General features: G+C 46.5%; 1 protein-coding gene across 11 annotated transcripts; it reads right to left on the reverse strand.

Annotated features, from left to right (window-relative positions):
• SAMHD1 (SAM and HD domain containing deoxynucleoside triphosphate triphosphohydrolase 1) lies at window positions 1-24,659 on the reverse strand. 11 transcript variants are annotated; one of them, XM_030463123.1, is made up of 18 exons: window positions 24,485-24,607; window positions 24,281-24,377; window positions 21,558-21,596; window positions 20,934-20,969; window positions 20,118-20,187; window positions 18,383-18,543; window positions 16,647-16,762; window positions 16,017-16,087; window positions 14,848-15,003; window positions 12,760-12,860; window positions 12,538-12,646; window positions 12,092-12,183; window positions 10,664-10,779; window positions 8,958-9,097; window positions 6,189-6,278; window positions 4,269-4,373; window positions 3,427-3,564; window positions 1-2,013 (listed from the first exon to the last, which is right to left on the reverse strand). In XM_030463123.1, the coding sequence occupies exons 2-18, from the start codon at window positions 24,325-24,327 to the stop codon at window positions 1,900-1,902; spliced, it is 1,701 nt and encodes a 566-aa protein (XP_030318983.1). In that variant the 5' UTR covers window positions 24,328-24,377; window positions 24,485-24,607; the 3' UTR covers window positions 1-1,899. The 11 variants fall into 11 exon arrangements, with proteins under 11 accessions (XP_030318983.1, XP_030318972.1, XP_030318978.1 ...); XM_030463112.1 differs by having other exon boundaries at window positions 24,281-24,363; window positions 24,486-24,541; XM_030463118.1 differs by lacking the exon at window positions 24,485-24,607 and adding an exon at window positions 22,609-22,720 and having other exon boundaries at window positions 21,558-21,591; window positions 24,281-24,360.
• Window positions 24,660-26,501: the final 1,842 nt, after the last annotated feature.

Genomic DNA, 26,501 nt, shown 5'->3' on the forward strand with positions numbered 1-26,501 from the left:
TAAAATCAATGTTTATAAATTTATTTTCTGTCCAGTGAGGCTCAGATTAACATGTTTGGAAAAAAAGAAAAAAAAATAATAGAAATGCTCTCAAAACTTAACATTAAGTATGATTTCTTTGTTTAAACATAAGTGAAAGATATTTCCCAAGTATAAAGTGCACCTTTTACAACAGATTCAAGACAAACCCAAGCAACAATAACGAAATCACATTATTCTGAACAATACTTGATTTTCTGCAGATAAGGGAGATAAATGCCCTGCGATGTTGTTTCTTGAAGCATAATAATAAAAAGTTCTTCAAAAGCTCCTCAAGAGGTCCCAAGCCCTTTGAACAGTCCCCTGGTGCAGACCTGAGACATCATTAAAGCCAGGAAAAGCAGGGATGGCAGGGCAGCACCTTGAGCCACAGGACAGCAGCAGAGCACAACCTGACTTCTGGTTATTGGGACAAACGAAATCTGAGCAAGTCCATGCACACCCCTTGGCCTCCCCTTAACAACTGCCAGGCCTCATGATACAAAAAGGGCAAAGGAAATGCCAGCAGGTATGAAGAGTTTGTGCAGATTTCTCACCATGGCTTCCTGTGAGTGACATTTCAGAACTGAACCTTGCCAGCCAGGCTCCAAACTGAATGCTGAACTTTTCTTCCCCCATTTGAGACATAAAAATTCAAAGCTCACTCCTATTTCTGAGCATTGTTGAACCTTTTACTTTGTATTTTTAGTTTTGAGAGCAGGTCTTTCAAGCTTTTAGGTATTATTTAATGAAAGCAGATTTCCTCCTAGACCTGGGTAAAAGGTAAGAGGACAAAGATCTCTCTCATTCACTTTTCAATCCAGCAGCACTCACATGAGCACTGCAAGTCAGGGAAAAAAATATGAGAACCATGCAGTTCCACATGGGAAGAAAAATGACACAGGAACAGCAATTAGGGATCCAGGAGAAACATGGAAAGGTTGCAAGAATGGAGGGAATCCTGAAGAGCTGCAGAAACAAGGTGCACCTGATGCAAGGCAGAGCAGAGCCAGCCCAGTGTCCCACTGGGACGTGCCCTGAGCTGTGCTGTGCCCACCCCACACACAAACCTTGGGCTCTTGGACAAGCCCCACTCCGCATGGACGTGCTGAGCATTGTTTTGCAGTTCAGTGTAACAGTAAAAATATAACATTCAATGTATCAAAAATACATTCTAAAACAATAAAAGGCTGCACTTCACTGCCATGCATTGTTACTTCAATAAAAATCATGGTCACACTTGCAGCAAGAGGTCCTCATGCATCTTCATCAGCTACTTAAACACCACAGAATTCATCTCTGGTTATTACAGATTCCCCTCTCTCCTCCTCTAAATTTTTTGAAAATAAATTTGTTTTGCAGTTCTTGCAGATGCTATCTGGGGTTATTTAAAAGTTTTATTACCTCACTATATTTTTAGAAGGATACTTACCTCTCTCTTCCTCAGGTACTGAGAAAAGGAACCCAAAGCCCAAACAACAACAACAAAAAACCCCTGAGCTGGAAGTTTTTCTGCTAGCTCATGTGATATCACAATCATTTTCAAAAGGGATCAGGATGAGAAGAACAGAAACGTGTCTTTAGCACTTCCTGTCATAGTGATGAAGTGCATTTTTTAAAGTTCCTCTTGTTACACAGTGCAAATACATTCAAAAATAAGCAATTACTGAGTTTGCTCTGCTGTAATAGGTGGTTAGTTTTTTAAAAGTCCATTTCAAATATTGACTTAAAGTACCTACATTAAAACACACTGTATTGTAAAATGCTTTTCTGCATTGGTCTGTAAATTTTGACAGTATATCCAAATGACTTTTAAAACAGTTGTTGCTCATTTACTCATCTTCTGAAGAAACAGGCTGAAGAGTGCCAGAAAGAAAAGTGTTACTTATCAAAGGGAAGCCTTTGTTTGCAGCTGGGTTCACTGCGTTCATCATCTTTCATTTTATTCCAACTTCTCTTCATTGGAGTGAGATGAGGAGCCACCACATCACCATCCTGTTATTAAAAGTCAGAAAATATGAATGGGAGTACATTCACTCCTGCTTTCTGCAAGGGAAAAGCAGCTCAGTAACAGATGTGATAGAAAAAATGTACACACAAGGTCCTAGGAGTGCTATGAATCAACAAACACTGAAGATGGCACATTGCAGACAGAACCTGGGGCAGGCAGTGGGAGCAGCTGGTGAGGAGAAACAGCCCCCCCACCCCTATCTGAGAAGCCTTCACCTCTTCTGAAGCTCTTACAACCAAAACAGATCAGCAGGCTTGTACTTTGGGCACTGGTATAGGAACTGAAAGTATTACTGTAAAGGCTTTCTCTGAATTTGCTGCAATCCAGCAGGTGCAGGAGCCTGGCTGGGCTTTCCACCATCTTACAGTGAGTTGATGTTTTTAAGAGTAACTGGTGCAGTCTGAGGCAGGGGGTGCCCGTCCCTGGCAGACACACATCACCTCAGTGCTCAGACACCACACACAGTGAGAGAGTAAGAAGCTCTCTGAGCTTAGAAATAGGCTGGTGAGACACACACTGCTCTCTTCTGCATTGTGCCAGGGCCTGCAAGATGGATACACCTGACCTGGAAGAACTTGATTATAGGATATAATCTGCTACAAGCAGGGAAAACTTGTTGCTCAATCCATTTGTAAAAAGCCCTTCTGAAATTCACTGCTCTCAGAAGAGGGATGCCAGAAGTGTGACATAAGAATGAGCCTCACAGCAACTGCTTCTGCTGGAGCTCCAGCATGGGAGAACTCATCTACTGGATGGGCTTTCATTCCAGAGGATGTTGCTCCTTCTTTACTTGCCAGGGCAGCTCTGATGCTGTTCCCAAGATTAAACAAAAGGTCAGGTGAGCTGTAACACCTCCTCTTCCTTTCTCACAGCTGGGAACCTGTATATTCTGAGAGCTGACAGGAAAGGGAAACTCAGAGGACAGGTAAGGCCTTCCATGCACCCAGATTACAGAAGAATTGTCCCCAGAGCAGTTTCCACTCCTGTTCCTGCAGGTATTTGCCACTGCAACTCACAGCCAATGTAATGCCTGTGCATTTCCTAGGGGATGAGTGAGCTTAGAAGTTGGTGAACAAAGAAGGAAAGGAGAGAAAGCAACAGAACTGATCTGACCCCTTTCCTTGATACTTTAATCTCTCAGAGCCTTTGTACGAGAAACCTGCATTCATGAAGTAGTTTCTGTGTGGATACCCTACCCTAAGAAGATGACTTTTCAAGTGATGTCAGTAAAATCAGTGCAAATCCTTTGCTACTGCAGTGAAACCAAAGCCACAAGTAAACCAGAAGGTAGGTTAGTGAGGAGTGGCTCTCCCACAAGGACATTTTTTAATGAAAGAGCAAGCTTAGAGACAAAGGTGAAGAGCTGTGAGAATAAAAACAACACATTAATTTGTTACCTGTGGTTTGGTGAAATTATTCTTTATGCACCACTGAATAAAATACTGCTTTGCAGCAAACAGAAGAGCTGGATCCCGACTTCTGTAATAAACCCGGATAACCTGCTCTGAAAATGTGATGGGTAAAAACTTGGAAACCTTTGGAGCAAGAAAAGAAATGTGCTTTAGTATTCCTTGGAATTTAGAGTCCACTGAACTTCAGTTTAGTGATATGAATACAAATGGAAAGCAGGAAAAAAACACCCCATCATATTGATGAGCTTTATCCCAACCAACTGCCTATTTCTAAGACTCCCAGTGCAGCCAAGTTCAATATTGTCACAGGCAGAGTCTGAGGGAGCAGCGCAGCACCCAGCAGCGCAGCACCCAGCAGCGCAGCACCCAGCAGCGCAGCACCCAGCAGCGCAGCACCCAGCAGCGCAGCACCCAGCAGCAGAACACCCAGCAGCAGAACACCCAGCAGCAGAACACCCAGCAGCAGAACACCCAGCAGCGCAGCACCCAGCAGCGCAGCACCCAGCAGCGCAGCACCCAGCAGCGCAGCACCCAGCAGCGCAGCACCCAGCAGCGCAGCACCCAGCAGCGCAGCACCCAGCAGCGCAGCACCCAGCAGTGCAGCACCCAGCAGCGCAGCACCCAGCAGCGCAGCACCCAGCAGCGCAGCACCCAGCAGCGCAGCACCCAGCAGCGCAGCACCCAGCAGCGCACCTACAAGGACACCAACCCTGCACCCTCTCTTCCACAACTACCACAAGAACTGCTGTGAGGGTCTGGAGTCACCAGCACTGTGAGCTGGGGTGAAGATGCCCCTTGGAAGCCAGCTGAGGAAAACAACAGACTACCTGTTCTCTGCAGATGTTGACAGCTTTGGAAGGATCAGCCTTGCAGTAGAAGAGAACATTGTCGATGGGATTCTGTTCTTTCATTCCATAATCTATATTGATCACCTTGTGTGCAAAACAAAGACAGTGGCATTGGTTAATGTCTGTCTCCAGGCTTTTCACAGTAAGTACAGAAGGATACACACTGTACTTCTGTAAATTAATCAAGTACAACAGTAATTAACAAATGCTTACTTAAATCTGGTATTTGTGGTTTCTATCTTTTCTTCCACCACCCTTAGCTCTGAACCTGCCAGGTGAATATGCACATTTATTCCCACCAACTCCCAGTCCACTCCAGTTCATTGAATAATTTGGGTTGGAAGGGACCTCTCCAGGTCCCCCAGTCCAAGCCCTGCAGTATCAGGGACACCCTCACCCAGATCAGGGTGCTCAGAGCCTCCTCAAGCCTCACCTTGAACATCTCCAGGGATGAGGCCTCAACCCCCTCCCTGGGCACCCTGTGCCATTGTTCCACTGCCCTCATGGCACAGAACTTGTTCCTAACATCCAATCCAGATCTGCTCCTCTCTAATTTAAACCCATTGCCCCTCAGCCCATCACTCCAGGCCCTTGCACACATTCCCTCTCAGCCTTCCTGGAGCCCCTGCAGACACTGGAAGGTCACTGTGAGGTCTCCCCAGAGCCTCCTCTTCTCCAGGCTGAACACCCCCAGCTCCCTCAGCCTGGCTTCTAGCAGAGGTGTTCCAGCCCCTGAGCATTTTCCTGGCCCTCCTCTGGACATGCTCCATCAGGAGAAGCTGAAGTTAGGGGCCTGCCTGCTCCTGCTCTGCCCAGCATGGACAGGCAGGCACCAGCAGAGCCTGGATCCTTCCCTATCCCCAGCCCCTTACAGCTGAGCTGGCTCCACTGCCCTGCAAACAAAAATAAAGGAACCAGCACCTGGGGCTGGAGGCCTCAAACACCTTCCTGGGCACCCTGTGACATTTTTCCACCACCCTCAAGGTAAAAACTTTTTTCTAACATCCAATCTAAATCTGCTCTTCTCTAATTTAAACCACTGCCCCTATTTCAAAGGCTGGAAGCTGGTCCCTGTGCCCCCTGAGGCACACAGCCTGAGATGCAGCAGCAGAGCTCACAGCTTTAAACAGGAGGTGTAGACAACATTACTGACATGTGCTTGGTACACCAACAGCTTTGTGGTCAGCAGGGAGGAGCCCACGTCCCCATGATGACTACTTAGGGGACCTGGAAACAGTCCTGTGGAACAGTCTTTAAAGCCAACTGCTACAATTGTACCCAGCCTGAAGGGAATCTTAACCTAAGGGAGATTCAGAAATGATTTGTGATGCACTATGTGGAAAGCCACTCCCAGAATGAACCAGGAAAAGAGATTAAGCTACTGGATATTTGCAGAATGCTCAAGCTCCCTCCTCTCCACTGGTGCTGGCCAGAGATGGAGCTTTATACAGCAGACAAAACCCAGGGGTGACTGCCATGCACCAGGTGTGCAGTACCAGAAGCCTGGAAGTCACTGTTACCCTCCCACCAGGGCCTGCAGTCCTCTGCCTTTATAACTCAGCTGTAGCCTCTGGGCTCCTGACTGTAACAGCCACACACTAAACCCAACAGGTTTTCTGCTGCTCCTTTTCAGAGGGAGATCACACTCATCACCAAGAGCCAAAGTGCCCAAAGGGCAGCCTGGCCAAACTGCCTGAAAGCCTCAGCTCCTCCCAAGCACAGCAAACCTCCTGAGGGAGCAGCTCAGAGCTGAGCAGCCAGGAACCACTTACACCCTGTGGTTTTGGTTTTTCCATTTTGCAAATGTACTGAAATGTTATCTCCCATTTTAATTATGGAATACAAAGCCCTCTGTGACTGAGGAGGCTTTACTATGAACCTGCTCTGAGAGATACTCACATCAACTATGAAATCTTCAGCCTTTGGCTTCACTTTTGGGGGATCCTTTTCTGGCTTGGCATTAGCAATGCTTTCTCCCAGGTTATTGCTCTGAAAAAAAAAAGGTCAGTAACAGATTATATTTATGCACATGACAGAACATGTCACTAAACTAAAGCTTTCATTTCTTCCCAGCTTGACAGATGACTCTAGCAGCAATCTTTTCCTTTGAATCCTTGTGTACCCTAGCCCTAAGTTTTCTACCAATTTTCAGAAGCAAAACAAGCTTATATAATTGAGAAGACACAAAGCAGTACCACAGCCTGTGGGGAAGAATTTTACACCTGATGACACAAAGAAAGTGGAAAGAAGGAGAGGGAGCATCCACCCAGGATGTTAAAGTCTCCATGAAACAGAAAATAACTACCTTTTTGTTTTACTAATACAAATGTTTTGCAATTAAGTTCCCCCAAAGCTAAACATTTCCACTGAGCTATTTTTTTTTTAATGAAGGGCTGCAGGATCTCATTGCTAACAAAGCTTTTATACTTTTACATAGGAAACATGAAAAAGAAAACCAAAACCAAACAAACCAGGGACAGAGAAGATCAGTAATGACATCCATCACTATATATATGGGGAAAAAAAAAAAAAAGCAGAAACAGTAAGGTCCCAGGTAAAATTTGAAGGGATGATGACTCACTTAAAAAGCTGAAAACCACAGGGAGTTTTGTCCATTTCTGAATCTAACAGAATATTCCTTGCTAAGAATATTCCTGGCTAGGCTAAAGGCAGGCAGAGGAGCATGGAGTGATGGAGAGTTCATGGGAATCTGTAAGTTGCCACTACAATGCTGTGGCTGGGCAGGAGAGAAGAGGTTGCCCATTTACCTTTCTCCAGAGCTTTTATGTTCTGGGGAAGATTTGATGAAGCAGGATTTCCTGGGAGCAACTGAGACTCCTAGGAGAAAAGGGCAAGAGCTGCCTGACTTTGAGAAGAAAAGCTTTGAGTGCAGCACAGAGCAGCCAGAAGAAAGGCCCAGAAATGAAGGAATTCAACTAGCAGCACTTTTCTTGCTGATCTATCCACTGCAAAGATGGAGCAACTGCTAAGAGCAGGGAATATCACACATTGCCAGTCTGAGGCACGTGTGTGGCTTCCTGTGGCTCAAGAAATTTTAGACTGAGAGCAAACCTAGAGGAAAGAATTGCCAGAGGTAACTGGCAGGAGGCAGGTCTGTTCTGTACCAGAAAGTATGTATGATAACATCTTTTTTAACTGTTGTTTTTTTTTCCCTTTCCATTTTTTTCTTCCAGTTTGCATTAGATGGACACTTAGCTTTGAATCTAAGAATTCTGTGGCTACTTGAGGTGTTCTGGATCTGGCCAGCTGGAGGATCACAAAACTGGAAGGGCTCCAATCAACCTAGTAGAAGATGTCCCCACTCACTGCTGGGGAGGGGACTGGGTGGCCTTTAAAAGCCCTTTTTCAACCCACATTTCATGATTGTAAGACTGCTCTTAAGGAGCAGGACACAGCTCTGTGTTGTCCAGCCACTGCTCACCTCCAGCACTTCAGAAGGAGCTGAGCCACCAACACTTTATGCACCACAGGAGGAAAAATTCTCCCTCATTCTCTCAACTGAGCATTGGAAGCTCTAAAGTATTGGCTGGATATAATTCTGGCAGCAGCAATGATCCAGTCTGCCTTGAAAACAACACACTGGATACCCCAAGACTTGACAGACCCATCTCCCTCTGGATAGATTTGCAAGTTTTTCTTTTCATTAATCAAGCTTCTAAAAGGAACTGTTTAAAGGCGGAGCTAATCCAGTTCTTTCTCCACCCTGAACTCCTCCTCAGAAGGGCAGAAACTTGACAATCAATGTACAATCATCTCATGCTGTGCTGACCTTTGTCTGTTTTCCTTCCTCCTGTTTTCCTCCTGCTTTTTTAATACAAAACCTCATCATGCTACTTTCTCTTAACAAAGAAAACAAACAAATCTTCTCTTCAAACAAAGAGATGAACAGAGCAGTAAGACATTTAGTAGTCCTTCTCTTTTCTTTAGAACAGTGGAATTATTTTTATGAAAGCTTTACAGGAACAGTCAGCCACCTTTAGAAATTTGTCATTAGAAGTTTTACCAAAACTGAGAGATAATTAACTGGTTATGTGATAACATCACAAGGCAAGCTGAGCTCTCTGAAGCAGCATCTGCCCTAATACAACATTATTTTGGAATAAAACAGCAGTGGTTAAAGCAATGTCTGATGGGTGCTTAGAAAAACAAACACTGGAAAAAAAATCCATGCATTGCTCATGCTAAGTGTAGAATTTAATACCAAGAAATTCCAAAGTTATTATTCAATTTGACATTTTTCTCAAAATAAAGTACACAAATTATAATTCAAAGCAAAAGTATTTGTTATTATTGTGAAATGCTAATGAACTCAAGATGATTGTAATAACCTCCTCAGGCACTGGACTATAACAGCTTCTTTAGTGATTTTGGTATTTTTCAGAAACCACACTTCTTTCTGGAAATATTTCTGCAATAATCAACCTCTGCATTTCCACCTGTTGCCATCCTTCTGGCTGTTTGTGGATAAAACTCTTCCCAGTTTTTTTCCACGTGTTTTATGGCTCAGTGGCATAAAGACAGGAGAACCTTTGACACTACATTTGAAATATCAGTTAAGCAAAACCAAACAAACCTCTCTAAGCAACTAGTGACAGACAGGACATTTCAGAGGGACAGAACTCAGAACTTTCCAGCAGTGGACATTACCTTTAAAATTCCCTTTGATCCTTCAGGTTGGGTCTCTCCTAAATACTTGTATAATTCACGCCGTTGTATTTTATGCAGAATTTCTTGTGCCTCCTTCAGTTCTGGACGATTGGAGTGCAGAATTTCCAGGTAGATATTATCTGCATGAAGTTGCATTGATTTCTGTTATATCAAAATCCAGTGTCCCAGTAACGTGCTTGTACAGGGACAAAGGTTAAAGTGACAAGAAAAACTGTTGGTTCAGCAAAGAAATTCACTTCCAGAGAGCAGCTGAACCTAATCTGGCAGCTGAGAATTCACTTAAATTATCACCTTTATTAGGATGAGATTTGTAACAGCTGCTGCTGGAAAAGCTAGCTCAATCCTGCCCCCTGCAACAAGTATTATTATTTCCCTGGAAATTGCTTCCTCTTCTTATTTAGCCAATCTTTCTGAGCACTAACTGGGTCAGAGACAAACCTTCAGAATTTTTCAGACTCTGGGTGCTAGGGAAGTCCCCTCCCTCCCTGTCTCCACATGACAGTGAAGCAAGCAGGGTGTTCCCCACCACCAGCAGCAGCAGCAAGCCCCAGGTTTCTTCTGATGTGGCTTTGGAGCAGAAAGATTATTTCTGGCTCTCCTAAAGAGCCTGCTGCTGGCCTGTCACAACCAACACAGCTGCACTCCCTGCCTACTCCCAGTCCCTGGCCAGGCTCAACCAGGCAGCTCTGCAGCACCCTGCCTAGAACCACAACTGGCTGATGAACATCCCACCTCCCCCCATAAGCACGAGCCATGAACCAAAACACCTTTAACTGAGCTTTTTTTCATGGACAAGGTTGATCAAACTCAGGAAATTCTCCATGAGGATCATCAGACTGGGTCTCCTCAGACTGAGAGATAAGGCAAAGGAAATAAGAACCCTCAAACATTGTGCAAAAGTTGCAGTGACAAAGAACAGGTTGCAGTCTCAAACTCTGCCCCTACTAAAACTAAGATTTGCTGTCAAAGCAGGAGTCACCATTAGTTTTTCTGTGTCTCCTCTTCACAGCACTGAGCCAGCCCTTGGGAAGTGCCTGCTAGCACTCTCACCTCCTCTTTGCTTCACTCCATAATCACACTGGAGTTCCCCTGCATCTCTTCAAGCAGGTTGCTGCCCTATGTCCCTACCCTACAAGAACCATTCTCACAAGCTCTAACCCAAGCACCTAGAAACTACCAACAATAAACTAAGCTGCTCATATATTATGTTTTCTTCTGGTATATTTGCAAGCAGGACAGCAATGTCTCAAGCAAATCAAATCAAACTCCATCAGAACCCACTGAAACCTTGGGTTTTTCATACTACAACACACACAGTACTTCTCCAGCTGACACAGTTACATGCAGTATCACTTAGAGCTGCCTGACATCCCATTTTTGACAAGGGCAACAAACTCAGGGTACAGGCAGGGCCTCCTGACAGCACTGCCTGCAATAATCTGAATTCAAATGTGTGCATGACAGAAGTTGGTGCTTCTCTCAATGTAAAAGCACTTGAAACCAGAAGGTCCTGCTCTCCCAGCAAGATGTGAGAGCCCAGAGATTGGAGTCTGGGTCTGCCTCACCTCTGTACAGCAGCAGTACTTGGGAGTCCTACTCATGGGCAAAGACCCAGCTGTAAACCCAGCATCCTAACAGGTTCTAATGTTCTTTTACTTTAAAAAAAAACTTCTGAGAGCTCATACCAGTCAGCTTTGCATAGGCTTCCATGTCCTCCATTGCTGTAGAAATGTGGTACTGTTTTCCTCCAGAGCCTTCGATTTTAAAAAATTTGTCTGCTTTTTGAAAGGCCTCTGTAATCCTGGTTTAAGACAAAATTAAGACTTCAGAAGAGCAGAATTCTGAAACACTTTATTGCTCAAGAGAAATTAAAAAAAGAAATGCACTATATATGACAAATAGAAGATAATAGATGAAACTGTACCCCAAGCACACAACAGACCCTGACATTCCTGAATGCCCCATCTGCACGTTGACATTGAGGATTTCAGCTGAGTTTTTCCCTTTACTGAAAACAGGTTGGGGTCAGATCTTTACTTTCATTCAATGAACGAGCAAGTCCACTTCTGCTTCAGACTATGAGCTTCACATCACTTGCACAATTGCAGAACCCCACAAGGCAGTGACAGGGTCACTTAGCTGCAATGAGGCTGACCCCCAGGTGACCTTATCCTTTCACAGACTCCTTGCTCCAGGAGGGAACTGAGAGAATACAAAGAGGTGTAATGGTGAAGCATCATGAACATCTTGTGGGGGGTTTTTTCAGGTAGGAGAAACTGATGCTTTAAAGCCCAAGTTTTTCCAGAGTTCCTTGTACCTCTTGCTGTCATTTCCAGCTTGTATGCCCATTTGGATGGGCTGCTGCAATTATGCTAAACCAAGAACTAAAATTCCTGGCTAACTCCTCACATATGGTACTATCAAACCTCAGCATTTTCAGTCTGAGATTCAGGGGAACACTAAACCAGGAGCTGAAGTTTATGAAATGCAAGCAGTCATAAATCACTCTTGTATTGTGAAATCCTGAGTTTCTTTTTTTCCAAACTCAGCAGCTGGTTACTCAGCAGCCAAGACCCTTTTCAAGAAAAGCGAAAAGAATAAAAAAAGGAGATAATAAATAAAAAAGGGAGACTTCTATTGACACCAAAAAGGAGAGGTACAAATGCAGGTAGCCAGCTGAGCTGGTCCTGAGCAATCCTTGCTGTGTCATTACATAAAAAAGTCTCTGCTGAGCTACAGGAAGCTTGCTCAGTAATTTACTCTGTTAGTAACCTGGTTCTAATAACCAGACAGAACTAAGTGGTCTCAAACTTGTAGATAAAGATTATACTTCAGCTGTCAGCAGTTAAAATAGCATAAGCACACCCTGGTCCTATGCTTCTTCAGAGTTTTAGGAAGTTTCCTCTAACTGCATTTCATGTGGAAGGATATTGTCCTCTTTTTGTAATCACAACCTATGATATTCTAACCACGAGAGTTGGGTTACACAGCCCAGTGGCTTTCATTGTATGTCACACCTTGCTGATTATCCAAATATTCCAAAAAAACAGATACTCAGCTGCACTCATTTACAAATAAATGGTGTAGTAAGAAAATGGAAGCAGGATACTTGCATCAGCTCAATGATGTTGCCAGTCTTATGCTGGTACGCTCGCCGGTGCAGCCAGTGCCGCTCGTGGAACATATCATACAGATTCCCAGCTTCCTGAATAAAAAAAGACCAAATCAATCACTCACTTTTGACACTGCCTCTCAATCAGAACACCAAAACAATCAAGGAACTGAAGGAGTTGCCTCCTTCCATTTGCAGCACAGAGCAGAATGGCTATTTTTCAGTTTACAGATTTTGAAGCAGACTGAGGAGACAGAAAGCAGGGATCCCCCTGCCCGCACCCTTCCTCGCACCCCTCCTTGCACCCCTGCCCACACCCTTCCTCGCACTCCTCCTCGCACTCTTCCTCGCACCCCTGCCCACACCCCTCCTCGCACCCCTGCCCACACCCCTCCTCACACCCCTCCTCACACCCCTCCTCACACCCCTCCTCACACCCCTCCTCACCTTGTCACGAGTACAGATGTGCTTCTCATCATTCACCTCACAGACCCGAGTGAATTTCAGGTACCGGTTATAATCGAAATTATTTGGGATCCCTAGGTGATGGCAATCCCTAAAAATATTCCACAGAGAGTGGTTATCCATGAGCTCACACTTGTACATCCAGTAGCACTGTTTGTTCCAGTACAAATTCATAAGAAAAACAAAAAGCTGTAAGATTTGTACCTTGCAAAATAATCCAATTTGTCAACGTCAATGCCATTTTTTTTGTTAGCTACTATGTCATATAGGAAACTTTTCTCCTTTTGTCGACCACGGTAGGGCCACTAACAACAGGGGAGCCAAGAAAAAACAAAAAAGCAGAAACAATAAGAAATTAATAATTTTTAAAGGTGGTAGGAATACACTTTGATTTTGCTTGTGATAAACTCCCAACACTGAGGTAGCAAAGAACACAAAGACAGTAAAAGAGCTTCCAGAATCTGTCAGACATTTGAAACCCAGAACCAGGGCCTGAGCAGCTGTTTTCCCAGAATCAGAAAGAATAAAAACCGTGTACACAAGTATTTCATTCCCCATCCTACTAAAGCAAAGCCTGCAGCTTTGAGATGAAAAACAAAATATATAGCAACAAAACAGGGAAAAGGTTGGAATCACACCTCAGGGAATTAGTTAAGACCACAAACATGTCACTGTCCTGCAGTCTTCTGCAATGGACTACACGTTATACAACAGTTTCACACCCAATATTTAGATGTTTTAAACAAAAAAATTTTAAACAGCAACTTACTTAAGCTCCAAACCCACAAGGGAAAATTCAGCAGGCAATTAATGCCAAAATAATAAGATCCAAATTGCATGTAGACTTTCTTTTAATCTAATGATTCTTCAGCTAAACAAAAAATCCCATCAAGTGGCCTGGAAATTCTGAAGGCAGAACACATACTGACTTTCACATTACTTGTACTGCAGAAGTATTAAAATGTGTATGAATAAGAACAAAAAGCTCTGTAAGCAGCAGGAAGAAAACACGTCACAGATAAAAATATCCCGTGCTGATCACAAAGAACTGTGGTACTGGGACAAGGCTCAGCACACCATTCATGTTCAACACACAAACAACCCATTGTTCAGGTTGGGACCAGAAGGTCTGCAACATGACAAACAGCCCAGCATGGACACATCAGCAGCAGGGACCTGAAACATCACCAGACTGGCAGTGGCAGACCCTGCCTGCAGCCTAGCACCAGGAGGGGGACAAGGCTGCCATGCATCATGTGTGACACTCCTTCTGTTACACTGCTGGAAACAGCAGAGACTCCAAACAGCAAGAAGAAGACATGGGGTAAGAACATGGCACAAGGAAGTGGCAGGCAGCAAGAATGCTGTGCAAATGAGTGCAAGCAGGTAAAAAAAAATCCCCTTGCAGGCTTTGTAAATTAATATAGCCTTCCTTGAAGGTTTCATGCTGAATTTTCTCACACTAAGTTCCCTGTGTTTGTCACCAGAGTGCTGGAGAGTACATATGGTAGCACTACACGCAGCAGAAAATAACAGGAAAGTCTTAACATTTGTGGTCAATTTGTTTGGGACAACATACAAATTGTCATTATGATCAGACTGTCATGACAGATCTCCCACTGGGTGTCCTTGAAGACATGACAAGAGCTGTCAAGTGTAGAAAGAGGAGAGAGAACTGAATTGTTTCTAGAGTTGCAGTGACTAATAATCCAGACTTCCTGCTTGCCTCTTGAGGAAACAAGCTTCACTGACTCTTAAGTTTTTCACTCTCTGTTACTGCAGCAAATAAAAGCAGTTTGCAACTGGCATCAGAGCTGGTTGGGACACACTTTGCCTTATCTCTGCCAGTTCTCATCTTTGTTATCTGCTATCAGCTTCTTACCCTCCATGGTTTCTTCATCCAGCCACCTGAAAGAACAACGTCCCATCACCACAGCCCCCAGGCACCCAGTAAAGAGGCTGTTACCCTATTCAGGGTTTCCATTAAAGAATCAGTTCTGCCAATCTGGTTGCAGTGAATTAGGGTTAACAAGCAACATCCTAAAGCTTTATTCTGAAAACTGAGGTAAGAACTTCTCAGGAAGCTGTAAGCTAAGAGTGAAGCTACTACCACCTGCTAGCACTGTAAGAGATAACCATTACCCTTCTCTAGCATCTCTTGTGCCAGGATTCTCAGAATTCTGTGGGGCTAAAATTAAATAATAAAATGTAAGAGAAGCAAAAACTATCTACTCATTCAGTAAAATTAAAGACATTTCCTGGGATAACCACAAGAGCAGTAGAGGGGCTCACCGATTTCCCAGAGGGACTTTCACCTATAGGCCCTCCTATCTGTTCCTTGATAAAGTCCATATCTTCTTCTAGGACAAGACCATATGACTTCATTGCTTCTTCAAGTTTATTAGAAGTGATCAGGTGCTCAAACATCTCAACAGAAGCAGTTTCATGCTGTGGAAAACACACTTAAATGTCACATAACAAATTTTAAGCATCCTCAGTGTCAAAGCTTTCCCCCAACCCAGCAGCACAGCCTGGCAGAGCTCCTGGGGAGGGTGGGGTGAAAGTGCAGCATTTGGGTGATTTTCTGCTCATTTTGTAAATCAAACAGGAAATCACATGGTCCACAGACCAGAAACATGCTTTTCAGCAGAGAGGTGTTTATTTGGGATTTTAATGAACAGCAGCAAGACAGTTACAACACTGAAAGAATTAACAACCAATTCTGCTGTCCAGAAGATTAACATGTTTTTTTTTTACTCATCTGATTTTGCTTAATAATCACAAGCTGTCTGACAGGATTGTTACATTAATTCACAGCAAACAATCCCTGAAACTCTGTTCCAAACTTCTGAAATTCTGAATTCTGGGCACTGCATTAAATAACCCAGCCTTGAACTAAAACCTTTGCCTGCAAGCTCTCACTTGGTATTCTGCATCTGTAAAACATACTCTAAAGAAAGATGGCAATACACATTTTTAATGCACAATGATGGCTTAAAATGATCAGTGCAGCCCTAATGAATTCTGCCTCTACAGGCACTGACAGCCTGAGACATTTCACTTCTCCTCTGTCTGACCCAGCCTGAGATCTGCAGGAAGGACACACACACACAAACAGATCTCATGAAAGCAGACAGAAGTTGAAGAGCATCTGCACTTTCAGGGAAGAGATACTAGTGACAAACACTGGCCCTTGCCTACTTGTCCCCATGCCTCTTTCTGCTCTGCTAGTAAGGCTGCATCTGCTCCCTAAGGGATGCTAAGGGGACTGATGTTCCCCAAACAAACAGCAGAAGAAAACAAGGAAATGATCACAAGATTAGAAGACATCAAAATGATTCAATAAGAAAAGGCAAAATGACTGCTATGTTCTCACAAACACTGGCAGTCTTTAAAAGATGAACTATTCTTCCTTTAAAGATTTCAGGTTTCTACTTCCACTTCCATAGTCAAAAACCTACCTTCCACTTCAAACCTGGACGAGCCAGGGGAATAAATCTTCCATCAAACATGTGTGAAAATGGCCCATGACCTGAAAAATTAAGATTACATGTGACTAATCCAGGATATGGCTGTCAGTAAAAAGATTTTAAGCAAGCCAAGGACCTGGATTCTCTTGGATTTGACTTGATCTTGGCATCACCTACAAGGAAGATTCTACAGAATACACTTTCCTAAGATACCTGTGAAGTACCTGCTGCACTTAACACATGAAGTTCCATCACCTACTCCACGGGCAAGGGCTGCAGCAACACTGAGAACATTAACTACCCTGCACCAGCTCTGAAGAAAGAAGTTTTTGAAAGGCCCACTAATTTTCACTCTGATATGTTTTAAGAGGCCCAAGGGCATCACAGAAGGACACCAACCTCCGAGGGCAGAACTCTGAACACCATGTGGAAATGAGGCAAAAAACTGGCTAGGAGTGGTTACAACTTCACCAAGTGGAGTTGCCTCCAAAGGTACTCGGGACAAACAGGAACAGGTAAATCAGAATATGCCCAAAACATCTCTCACATTCTGACCTCACAGCCAACTTTTCACCCAGGTCAACTTTCAAAGAGCAACAAGCCATCTCAAGCAGTGCTTACCCAAATCATGACAAAGCCCAGCAATTTCTACACAGAGGATGTCTCGCTGGGTTATATCCAGTTCTGGTTGTCTCTCCTTCAGTGTACGAACCAGAAGTCCAGCTAGGTAGCCCACACTGGTGCAGGGAGGCAAAGAAAAGAGTGAATATAGCAGTGTTTTAGGCTGAGGAGGAGAACAGTTCACCTGTTCTGTTTTGTTCCATTAAGCCACAGCCCTTGTCTGAGAAGTAACACACAAATACTCAGAGCCTGACCTGCAAGAGAACCAGACACAAAACACTTCCTGTAGTAGAGTTTTAGTCACCAGTAACACATCTGAAAGGAAGAGAGCATGAGGTAACATGCCCCAAGATGAAGACAACAGCATCCTGCAGTATTCCAGAGTGCATAGCCAGGGAGTAAGTGTGTAAGCAGTGTTATTCAGGTGTCCATCTTGAAGCACCACAGCTTACACACCATCATTTGACTTTGCAGAGCAACTGCAAAGGTCTACAACAGACACGAAAGCATTTTGTTCTTCTTTCAGTTTTAACAGCAGCTTATGACAATTATTTATCTTCCTCGTTATTAATTTTATATTTGACAGTTTCACCGATTGGAACCTTCTGTTCTCATGATATGAAAACAGCCAGAACAACAGCTAGCCCATACTCCTATGAACTTCACAAGCTCTCCTTTTCTACTTGCCTCAAAAATTCCCCTTCCAGAACATCTTAAAGCAACTCAAGGGTTTGTATGAGGAGATAGTACCTTCTGTTAGACCAAATTTTACTGTTTGGTCGTTTTTTCAGTAGATCATTAAGCACACAAAACTTGCTTCTCCCATTTTAACACAGTTGAAACCCCTGAAATTCCACAGAAGTTGAGAACAACTGTCCTAAGTTTAACTATACAGATTAACTGAACTGTGTAAAAGAAAAGATTGTTGATACCACTGGAGTTTTCAGACTCCTGTTGTGAAAACTCTGTTTACATCTCTCACATTTTTGCCATTTTAGGTTTACCAGATCCAATCCATTCTAGCTTGCCTCACTGATTTGACCCTTTTGCAACAGCCATTTGCATCTTGTTAGTGCCAGTGAGCAGAGGCAGAAGCCAGACTGACTCTACAATATTTCAGCACTCACAAAAGCAACTTTAGGCTGGCCAGGACACCTGGAAAAAAACACTGACTGTACTCTGTACTTTGGAATATACCTTGAAAATAAGAAGTGAATGACCTAGTAACACTCTGGGAATCCTTGTGTCCATCATCTGTTTCTGTTTAATTTCTCTAACAGCTAACAGCCTGACAATTTGCCATCGACTGCATAAAGCACTCATTACTATAAATGCAAACATAACACATAAAAAGGGTTTCAGCTGTGCTGGACAATGCAAGGGGATTACAACTGTCTGGCAAGTCATTTCCAGCAGCCCCGCTACCCTTCCCAGGCTTATATTTTAAAACTCAAATTTTGACCAAGGAGAACATAAAGTCTTAAATTAGCATTGTTCTTAGAAGAAGGGATAGGAGAGGATATCTACATTAATCAGTCTTCCTTTACTATTCTGTATTAAACCACAGCCCATAATCACACAGGATATCCAGGAATATTTGGGACAAAAAAAAAAGCCATCACAGCAATTTTCCCCAAGGCTCAAAGACAACAGTGCCCCTTTTTCCCTCTACATAAGGGCAACCAGACTCGGGGAAATGCAAACGCAAGAAAAGAGCAGGCTCGGCATCACCTTACCCGATGGAGTGTTCAAAGCGGTTGTGCGAGGCTCCAGGGAAAACAAAGTAAGTGCCACCCAGCTGCTTGATGTATCTGAGGCGCTGAAACTGGGGCGTGTCGATGATTCGAACAAGAAGGGGATGTATCTCAATGTGCCCATGAATTGGATCGTTAAAAACCTACCAAAGCCAAGCAGTAAGAGTCATTAACATTTAAGATCGGGCTGTGAAAAGAAACAGGCACCAGGCTGTCTAGAACGGTCGGGTATTCCGAGGGAGAGCTGATGGTTTTGTTTTGTCCTGTAAAACAGACATCCTGCCTACCCCTGCATCAAGATTTATCTCGGAGAACTACTTGAGCATGGCATCAAAAAAGACAAAGCTGCAAGAGAATGAAAGTAAAAATCTCCCTAAAATGTTATCTGCACCTGTGCAACTGCTGAACTTAAGGCTTAAGAAAACCTCAAATCTTCATTACTCTGCTATTCCAGTGGAAGCAGTAAGCTCAGTAAGCTGCAGAACGGAAAAGTGTTCAGTCTGACGTTGTTCACGCTTTTTAGAATCAAGTGAAGTTTTTCAGAGTGGGAATTCTGATTTTTATCTTTTTCACAAAAGCACAAGATAACACAAACATGAGAGAAACACTCCCGGATCACCCCCTCTAAGCAACATCTGAGCAGCTGCGGAGGTTTACCAAAGATAAGCACACACATTTAATCCTTGCCTCAAAACAGCAGGTAAAACCACTTCAACACACACGTAAAATACTCCAGGAACGAAGGTTTTCCTCAGTCACTGAGCTGACCGGGCTCTTGCAGCTGCAAGAAAGCTGCACAGACCACAGACCAGCAGCCATGGCCCGAGTTAAACCAACACAGACCACTGTGAGGAACTGCTGGACCCGGCAGGCAGGGGAAGCCTGGAGGAGCCCTGTTAACCCAGACCTGGGGCTAAACTAATACAAAAACCCGAGGGGAGGCTCTAGAGATGTGAAAGCTGAGCTCCTCAGCACATTTCAAACAGCTCATCCGCTCATTCAGTCTCTCACAACCACCAGGTGCCCACATCAAGCCCTGAGCCGATGATTCCAACCATTTCTCTGGTTAATGTGGTTTTCAAAGACCACCTGAAGGAACGGGGCTCAGACTCTGCGGCACTGCAGAGGAAAGGCAGCAGAAAGAAAGGGGAGGAGAGCAGAGAGGGGGGAGAGAAACAGCGCTGAGCGTTCCAAGCAGCCTCTGGGGTGGGTGTCCCCCAGCCCTGGGAAAGGGGACAGACTCTGGGGAGGGGGTGGGTGGGTGTCCCCCAGCCCTGGGAAGGAGGGCAGCCCCTGGTGAGGGGGTGGGTGGGTGCCCCCCAGCCCTGGGAAGGGGAGCAGCCCCTGGGGAGGGGGGTGTCCTCCAGCCCCGGGAAAAGGGACAGACTCTGGGGAGGGGTTGGGGGTGCCCCCCAGCCTTGGGAAGGGGAGCAGCCCCCGGGGAGGGGGTGGGTGGGTGCACCCCAGCCCTGGGAAGGGGGGCAGGCCCTGGGGAGGGGTTGGGGGTGCCCCCCAGCCTTGGGAAGGGGAGCAGCCCCCGGGGAGGGGGTGGGTGGGTGCACCCCAGCCCTGGGAAGGGGAGCAGCCCCCGGGGAGGGGTTGGGGGTGACCCCCAGCCCTGGGAAGGGGTGGGTGGGTGTCCCCCAGCCCTGGAAAGGGGAGCAGCCCCTGGAGAGTGGGTGTGGGGTGCCCCACAGCCCTGGGAAGGGGAAGTTACCTTGATGACGTCCATGTGGTGCTGGCTCTGGCTCTGGCAGGCCAGGGCTTTTGGGCTCTCGGCTGGGAGGCTGGAAAGGAAGGGAAAAAAAAACACGGGAAAAAAGTTTGCAGTGCATTTCCCCTTACAATCTGCTGTAACTATGGAATCACTTGAGCAAGTTCCTATCATTCTGGTATTTGTTGAGTCTTCTTCCAAAAATACTGAAAGCATTCATAATTCTGAAGTCAAGTAGGGAGAGATTAGCTACAGAAGCTGCCTGTAAAACACTGCCAAAGGGCTTCTCCCACTTACACAGAACTGAGAAACAGAAACACCAGGAGACATACAATTTATTCATTATTTTATTTTAGGAAGAGTAACTTTTAGCTATAAGTTCTTTAAATAAATAGGGAAGCCAACATGCAGTGCCTGAAAAACTGACATTCTTGAAGGTTGAAAAATGATTTTCACCAAAGTGTCAAAGTCCTAGTGAATTATTTTTGTAAAAATTTATTTCAGCTAGTAAATTCTTTATAAGGAGTTGTTTGATTTTGCCAAACTGATCTGAATACTATAAAGAATTATTTTCATTCCAGCAGTGGAACTACCAGTGTTTAAAAGTTGCTCTAATTTTTCAGAACTTACTCTACTTAATGAAGATATTTTTGCATCATTTTTAATAAATTATTAAAGGTCTCCTTCACAACACACACATAACCTCTCCCAGAGGTACTCCCTTGTAGCCAGAGACAAGAAATTCTATTAAAAGCATTTTTATTAGCTCTGCCTTCAAGCCCTGCCCTTGAGCAAAATGGTGCAAAACTCAGTATTCACCACAAGGAAGGCAAATTTATCATAGATTCATTAAGGCTGAGAAGAAGATCACAGATTTCAAGACCATAGATTCCAACCATAATCCTGCTACCACAACTACTCCCACTTGTCAGCAGCTAACTACCCTGAGATCAGTTTTAATTCAGTCCTTCCATTTAAACCTTAGCAGAAGGTAATCCCATAAAATACCAACTATTAGCACAACCTATCTTCAGCCAAGTCATTTAATAATTCCCAGTCCATAAAATATAAAATATATATGGTGTCTGAAGTGAGTGGGTTTTGCCTTTATCACCCAGGGAGCTCTTGGGCTCCAACTTCTGCTGCTCACAGACTGTCACAAGTCTTCAAGCAAGCTGAAAAGCTCAGGAGGAGGGAGATGATGCTCAGAACTTGGGATAGAAAGTACATCCTAGGAGCTCAGTCTTTAGGACAGTAACAAACCTCCTGATACTTCCAGGGGATCTCCTGAAAGAGCCCACAGGGCAGAAGAACAGCTACCACTGAGAGGAGGACCACCTGCATCTGCCCATCCTTGCCCTCTGCTAAGAACTGAGTATGAACTGTGACATTGTGGCAGAGGCAAAGAATAATTCTGCAGCCAAACCAGAACCTGGTACTCACCTAAACACACCCAGGAAAAGCAACCCTTTGAGGTCTGTCCTGAAAATGAGACCAGGAATATTCAACTGCTTATAAGAAACATGTAACCTTTCCAGTTGCAGGTACAGGTACCAGGAGCTGGGCTGGTAACCAAGCACTGCCCTCAGGATCAGCTCAGAGACAGCAAAGTCAGAACATCTGCTCCCAGCCATCTCCTTCACTTCATTTGTGTCAAGTTCTCTCTCAAGGCACTTACTTAAAGCCCAGAACCACACCTAGACTAGAGCATCTTTGCTGCAGCAGACCTAAAAATTAACACCCCAACTTGATGTACAGAAATGAGCCCCACATTGTTAATTACAACTGAAGTCTGCAGTGGTGTCACTTCAAAGCATGGTAATAATGGAGGTCAAACATATCAAGTGTGGTTTAGAATGAGCTGAAATGCTGCAAAAGGTGCAGTAGCACCACCATATCATCATGCAACAGACCTTGGGTAAGGTCCCACCTGCCTCCCAGCCCCACCTGCCTCCCTCCAGCACGAATCCAGCCTGACATATATGATGCTCAGACAGACAGCAAGGTACCAAAATCAACCAGCCCCCTGGCAGTGTTACTTTAATTAGAAAACTGCCTTATACTTCAGGAGGCAGAAGGCCTTTAGCTGCCTTCCACACTGTTACTCCAAGAGGCTGCAGTTAAAACTCTTCCAAAAAGCAAAAAATAAACTAAAGGCTCCTGCTAAGGTCTTACCTCCTCCCAAGTGGAATCCTTCCCTGAAGTCACAGCTGCTCTCCCTTTATATGCTGATGACCACACCCAAATGCTCTTTCAACACACTCACTCTCAGCAATTCTTGACAACTTTTCAGCCAAGGAGTCAACCCACACACCAAATTACTCAGAACCCCAGCAGACCTCTGTGTGCCTGCCAGACAGTCACACTCCAAACTGCCTCAGGTCCACCAACCACAACATTAGCAAACAGTTTAAGTGGAACAGATGGGTCTTGAGAGAAATTTGCAGAAAAGAGCATAAACAAGGTTAGGAAAGAAAGGCATTTAAATACTTACAAGTGCCAGGAGGTATGTGGTGAGCACAGCAAACTCACATCCCAGGGGAGGTGAGCAAAACCAGTCTCAGTGTGGCAGAGCACAAGATGACAGCATACATTTATTCTCTCTTCTGTTTCAGAAGAGCAAGAAAGAATATTAGAGAGGTGATTCTGCCACACTGCTCTGATAAAACCTCACCTGGAGTACTGCATCCAGATCTGGAACCCTCAGTACAGGAAGGACATGGCTCTGATGGAGCAGGTCCACAGAAGGGCCATGAAAATGCTCAGGGGCTGGAACACCTCTGCTAGAAGCCAGGCTGAGGGAGCTGGGGGTGTTCAGCCTGGAGAAGAGGAGGCTCTGGGGAGACCTCACAGTGACCTTCCAGTGTCTGCAGGGGCTCCAGGAAGGCTGAGAGGGAATGTGTGCAAGGGCCTGGAGTGATGGGCTGAGGGGCAATGGATTTAAATTAGAGAGGAGCAGATCTGGATTGGATGTTAGGAACAAGTTCTGTGCCATGAGGGCAGTGGAACAATGGCACAGGGTGCCCAGGGAGGGGGTTGAGGCCTCATCCCTGGAGATGTTCAAGGTGAGGAGGCTTGAGGAGGCTCTGAGCACCCTGATCTGGTGCTCTGACTGCAGGGCTTGAACTGGGGGACCTTGAGAGGTCCCTTCTAATCCAAATTATTCTATGATTCTATATTCACCACCAGAAAAACTACAAGGGTTTTGGGACCAGTCATTTCCCTCCCTTCACAATCCCTTACATGCTTGAAGACATCACTCACTTTTCCTGTGCTGGTGGCAGTGCCTGCTACCAAGCTGAGAGCAGGACATTGCCCGGGTCCCCACAGCCCTGGGACTGCTCACGGTGGCCACTGAACTCACCACCCAACTTGCCACTTGCCTACAGGCCTGTATTCTGTCAGGACACACAGCCACATCTCTTCCCATAAGCAGGCACAACAAAGCAAAGTCCAAGCAACTGTTGCAAGATCAAAATTTCAGCAACCAGGATTTGTCCCGGGGAGGAGGAGAAATTACTCGTTATTTTAAAAGCATTATGGTCGTGACAGCAGTGTAAGAGCAGCATTAACTTAATGATGAGAAGAAACATCCCATCAAGACTCCTGAAGTTTACAGAGGTGTTCTATAAACACCAACAAGGTTATGGTGCTGCTGGTGTTATTTTCATTAAAGGTATTTAAATTAATTTCTTGTTGCTTCTCACGCTTACTGGGCAACCGGATCCCGTGCCCTGGATCCCGCTGCCTGTGCTGGGATCAGCAGGGGAACCAGCCACACAGAGCCCGTTCCCCCAGACACACCTCCCTCTGTCCCTACGTCCTGGCTGCCAGGCATCTGGCGTGGAGAGGCGGCAGACCCATCCTGCTTGGTCACCCCGTGTCCTCCTCCCTCAGCTCGCCGCTGCGGATGGGCCCCTGCAGGGGGAAAGCTGCCTGCAGCTCCCGCCCTGCATGAACCTCACCGCCCGGAAACCCCTCGATAAACGGAAGGGTAAAGCTGTCGCCGAGGGCGGTGGGGATCCCCGGGAGGACCGGACACAGCGCACAAGCACCGGGGAACTCAAGGCTCACCCAGAAAGGGCGCGGGGAGCCGGATCCGCCTTCCACCTCCCTTCCACCCCGGAGCCTCCCGCCGCCCGGGCCCGCGGGGGTTGGGCTCTCACCAGACGCGGGTGACCTTAAAGGCGCAGGCCGGCTGATCCAGCAGCATGCTCCCGGTGACTCCGCTCCCGGTGACTCCGCTCCCGGTGACTCCGCTCTCTGCGGGGGTGAAGCACTGCGTCAGCGGCGGGACGGGGCGCGGCGCCCACGAGGGGTTGGCCGGCCCTAGCCCTGGCCCCCAGCCCCGGCCCCAGCCCCGCCGTTACCTCGGGAGGGGCGCAGCAGGCTGGTCTGTCCCGGGCCGCAGCGAGAGAAGCCCCGGCAGTGCCCGCAGAGCCGCCCCGGGTCCCGGCAGAGCCCCCGGGGCCCCGCAGAGCCCTCAGGGCAGTCCTCGCGCCGCGCGCGCTTGGCGGGAGCCGCGCGCCAGCCCGGCGCAGGGCTCCCATTGGGCAGCGCGCCTGCGCGCGGACTGACGTCACGGACAGCGCTCCCGCCGCCCCCCTCCCCTCACACCCCCCGTGCCCACCGCCCCCTCGCTCCCCGCCAGACCCCGCCTCACACCCCGGGCAGGGACCGAGCCCGGGGCCGCCTCACACGGCGGGAGGACGCCGGGGCCTCGGGGCTCGGTGCTGTCGGGGCCGTTGTTGCCGTTGTGTCCGCGGGTCAGAGCCGGCGGTGCTGTGCGGAAGGAATTTGGGAAGCAAACAAGGAGCAAAGCTCCCCAGAGCGCCTCCGGCACCCTCCTGCCAGCACTGACACTGCCCGGGACACCCGCGCTGGCACCGGTCACCCCGGCAGCCTCCTCAGCCTGTCCCGGCACTCCCAGCCTAGCCCCACCGAGGCTGGAATCAGAATCAGGGAATCGGTGAGGATGGAGAGGACTTTCCAGACCATCGATCCCAGCTGCCATCACCACTCAACCACGTCCTGAGCCTCTGCATCTAAACACCCCAGGGATGGCAGCTCCACCACCTCGCTGGGCAGCCCATTCCGATGCCCCACCACTATTTTGTTGAAGAAGTTTTCCTGAATATCCAACCTAAACCTCCTCTGGCACAGCTTAAACCGATTTCCTCTCATCCTGTCATTAGTTACATGTAGAAGAGACCAACACCAGCCCATCCTGTAGTTGTAGAGAGCAATAACATCTCCCCTGAGCCTCCTCCAGGCTAAATAACCCCAGTTCCTCAGCTGCTCCTCACCAGCCTCCTGGAGCTTCTCTGGACACCCTCCAGGACCTCAACATCTTTCATTCTTACACCATGGTACCCAGAACTGAACACGACCAGGGCCAAGCACAGGGGCATTATCCCTGGATCCTGGATCCTAACCTGCTGGACACACTGGTTTTGGTACAGGCCAGGGTGCCATTGCCCTTCTTGGCCACCTGAGGATACTTCTGGCTCAGTTTCAGCTGAACACTCACCAGTACTCCCAGGTTCTTCTCCACCAGGCAGCTCTCCAGCCACTCTTTCCCCAAGCCTGTAGCATTGCTTGGTATTATTGTGACCAAAGTGCAGGACCCAGCACTTGGTCTCATTAAACCTCCTATCACTGACCCCAGCCCATCAATATAAGGTGTCCAGCGAGCTCCCAGTGCCCCGGTGCTGCAGAGACCATGTCTCCTACAGCCAGTGCCAGAGGCTGCTTCCTGCACCAAGCCATTTTTCACACAAAAGTGGAGATCATGCCATGCTCCTGACAAGGAGCACATACTGGAGCAAGATGAGGAATGCTCCCCATCACAGCAGGGAGAAACAGTGGGGGAAAACAGCACCAGCAAGTTTCACCCTCGCAAATACCAGCATGGTCAAAGACATCAGGCTCCACAAAGCTGCTCCCAAAAGACACCGACACCACAGCACCATTGCCCTCAAATCATGCTGCTGAAGACACCCAAAGCCAACTTTTTCAAGGTCTCATTTCCAGCACATCACAGGCAATGAAACCAGATGCACCCCATCTGCCAGAGTTGCTCACAGCCATGACAAGCAGAGGCCACGGCTGTCACGGATGGGGATGTGTGCTGGTCCAGAGAACATGTCCACAAGTAACGTGCCAACCCCCATGGAAACAGCTCTGCTGACAGAGGTTTGAGTGCTGCAAAGGCTCCAGAAGGGACCCCACAGAGCAAACTCCCTGCTGCCTCAATCTCTCCCTGACAGTCTGCCCAGAGATTTGCCCATCACAGAATGATTTGGGTTGGAAGGGACCTTAAAGATCATCTAGATCCAACATCCCTGCCATGGGAAGGGACAACTCCCACTCGACCAGGTTCCTCCA

The sequence above is a fragment of the Calypte anna genome, chromosome 20, assembly GCF_003957555.1.
Source record: "Calypte anna isolate BGI_N300 chromosome 20, bCalAnn1_v1.p, whole genome shotgun sequence".
Lineage (NCBI taxonomy): Eukaryota > Metazoa > Chordata > Aves > Apodiformes > Trochilidae > Calypte > Calypte anna.

Coding starts and splice junctions, on each gene's coding strand:
- SAMHD1 (XM_030463123.1), bottom strand. CDS start 24,327: ATGCTGCTGGATCAGCCGGCCTGCGCCTTTAAGGTCACCCGCGTCTG. Junction 9,098..10,663: donor AGCCTATGCAAAGCTGACTG/GTATGAGCTCTC, acceptor AACTTCATGCAG/ATAATATCTACCTGGAAATT. Junction 2,014..3,426: donor ATAATTTCACCAAACCACAG/GTAACAAATTAA, acceptor TTTTAATAACAG/GATGGTGATGTGGTGGCTCC.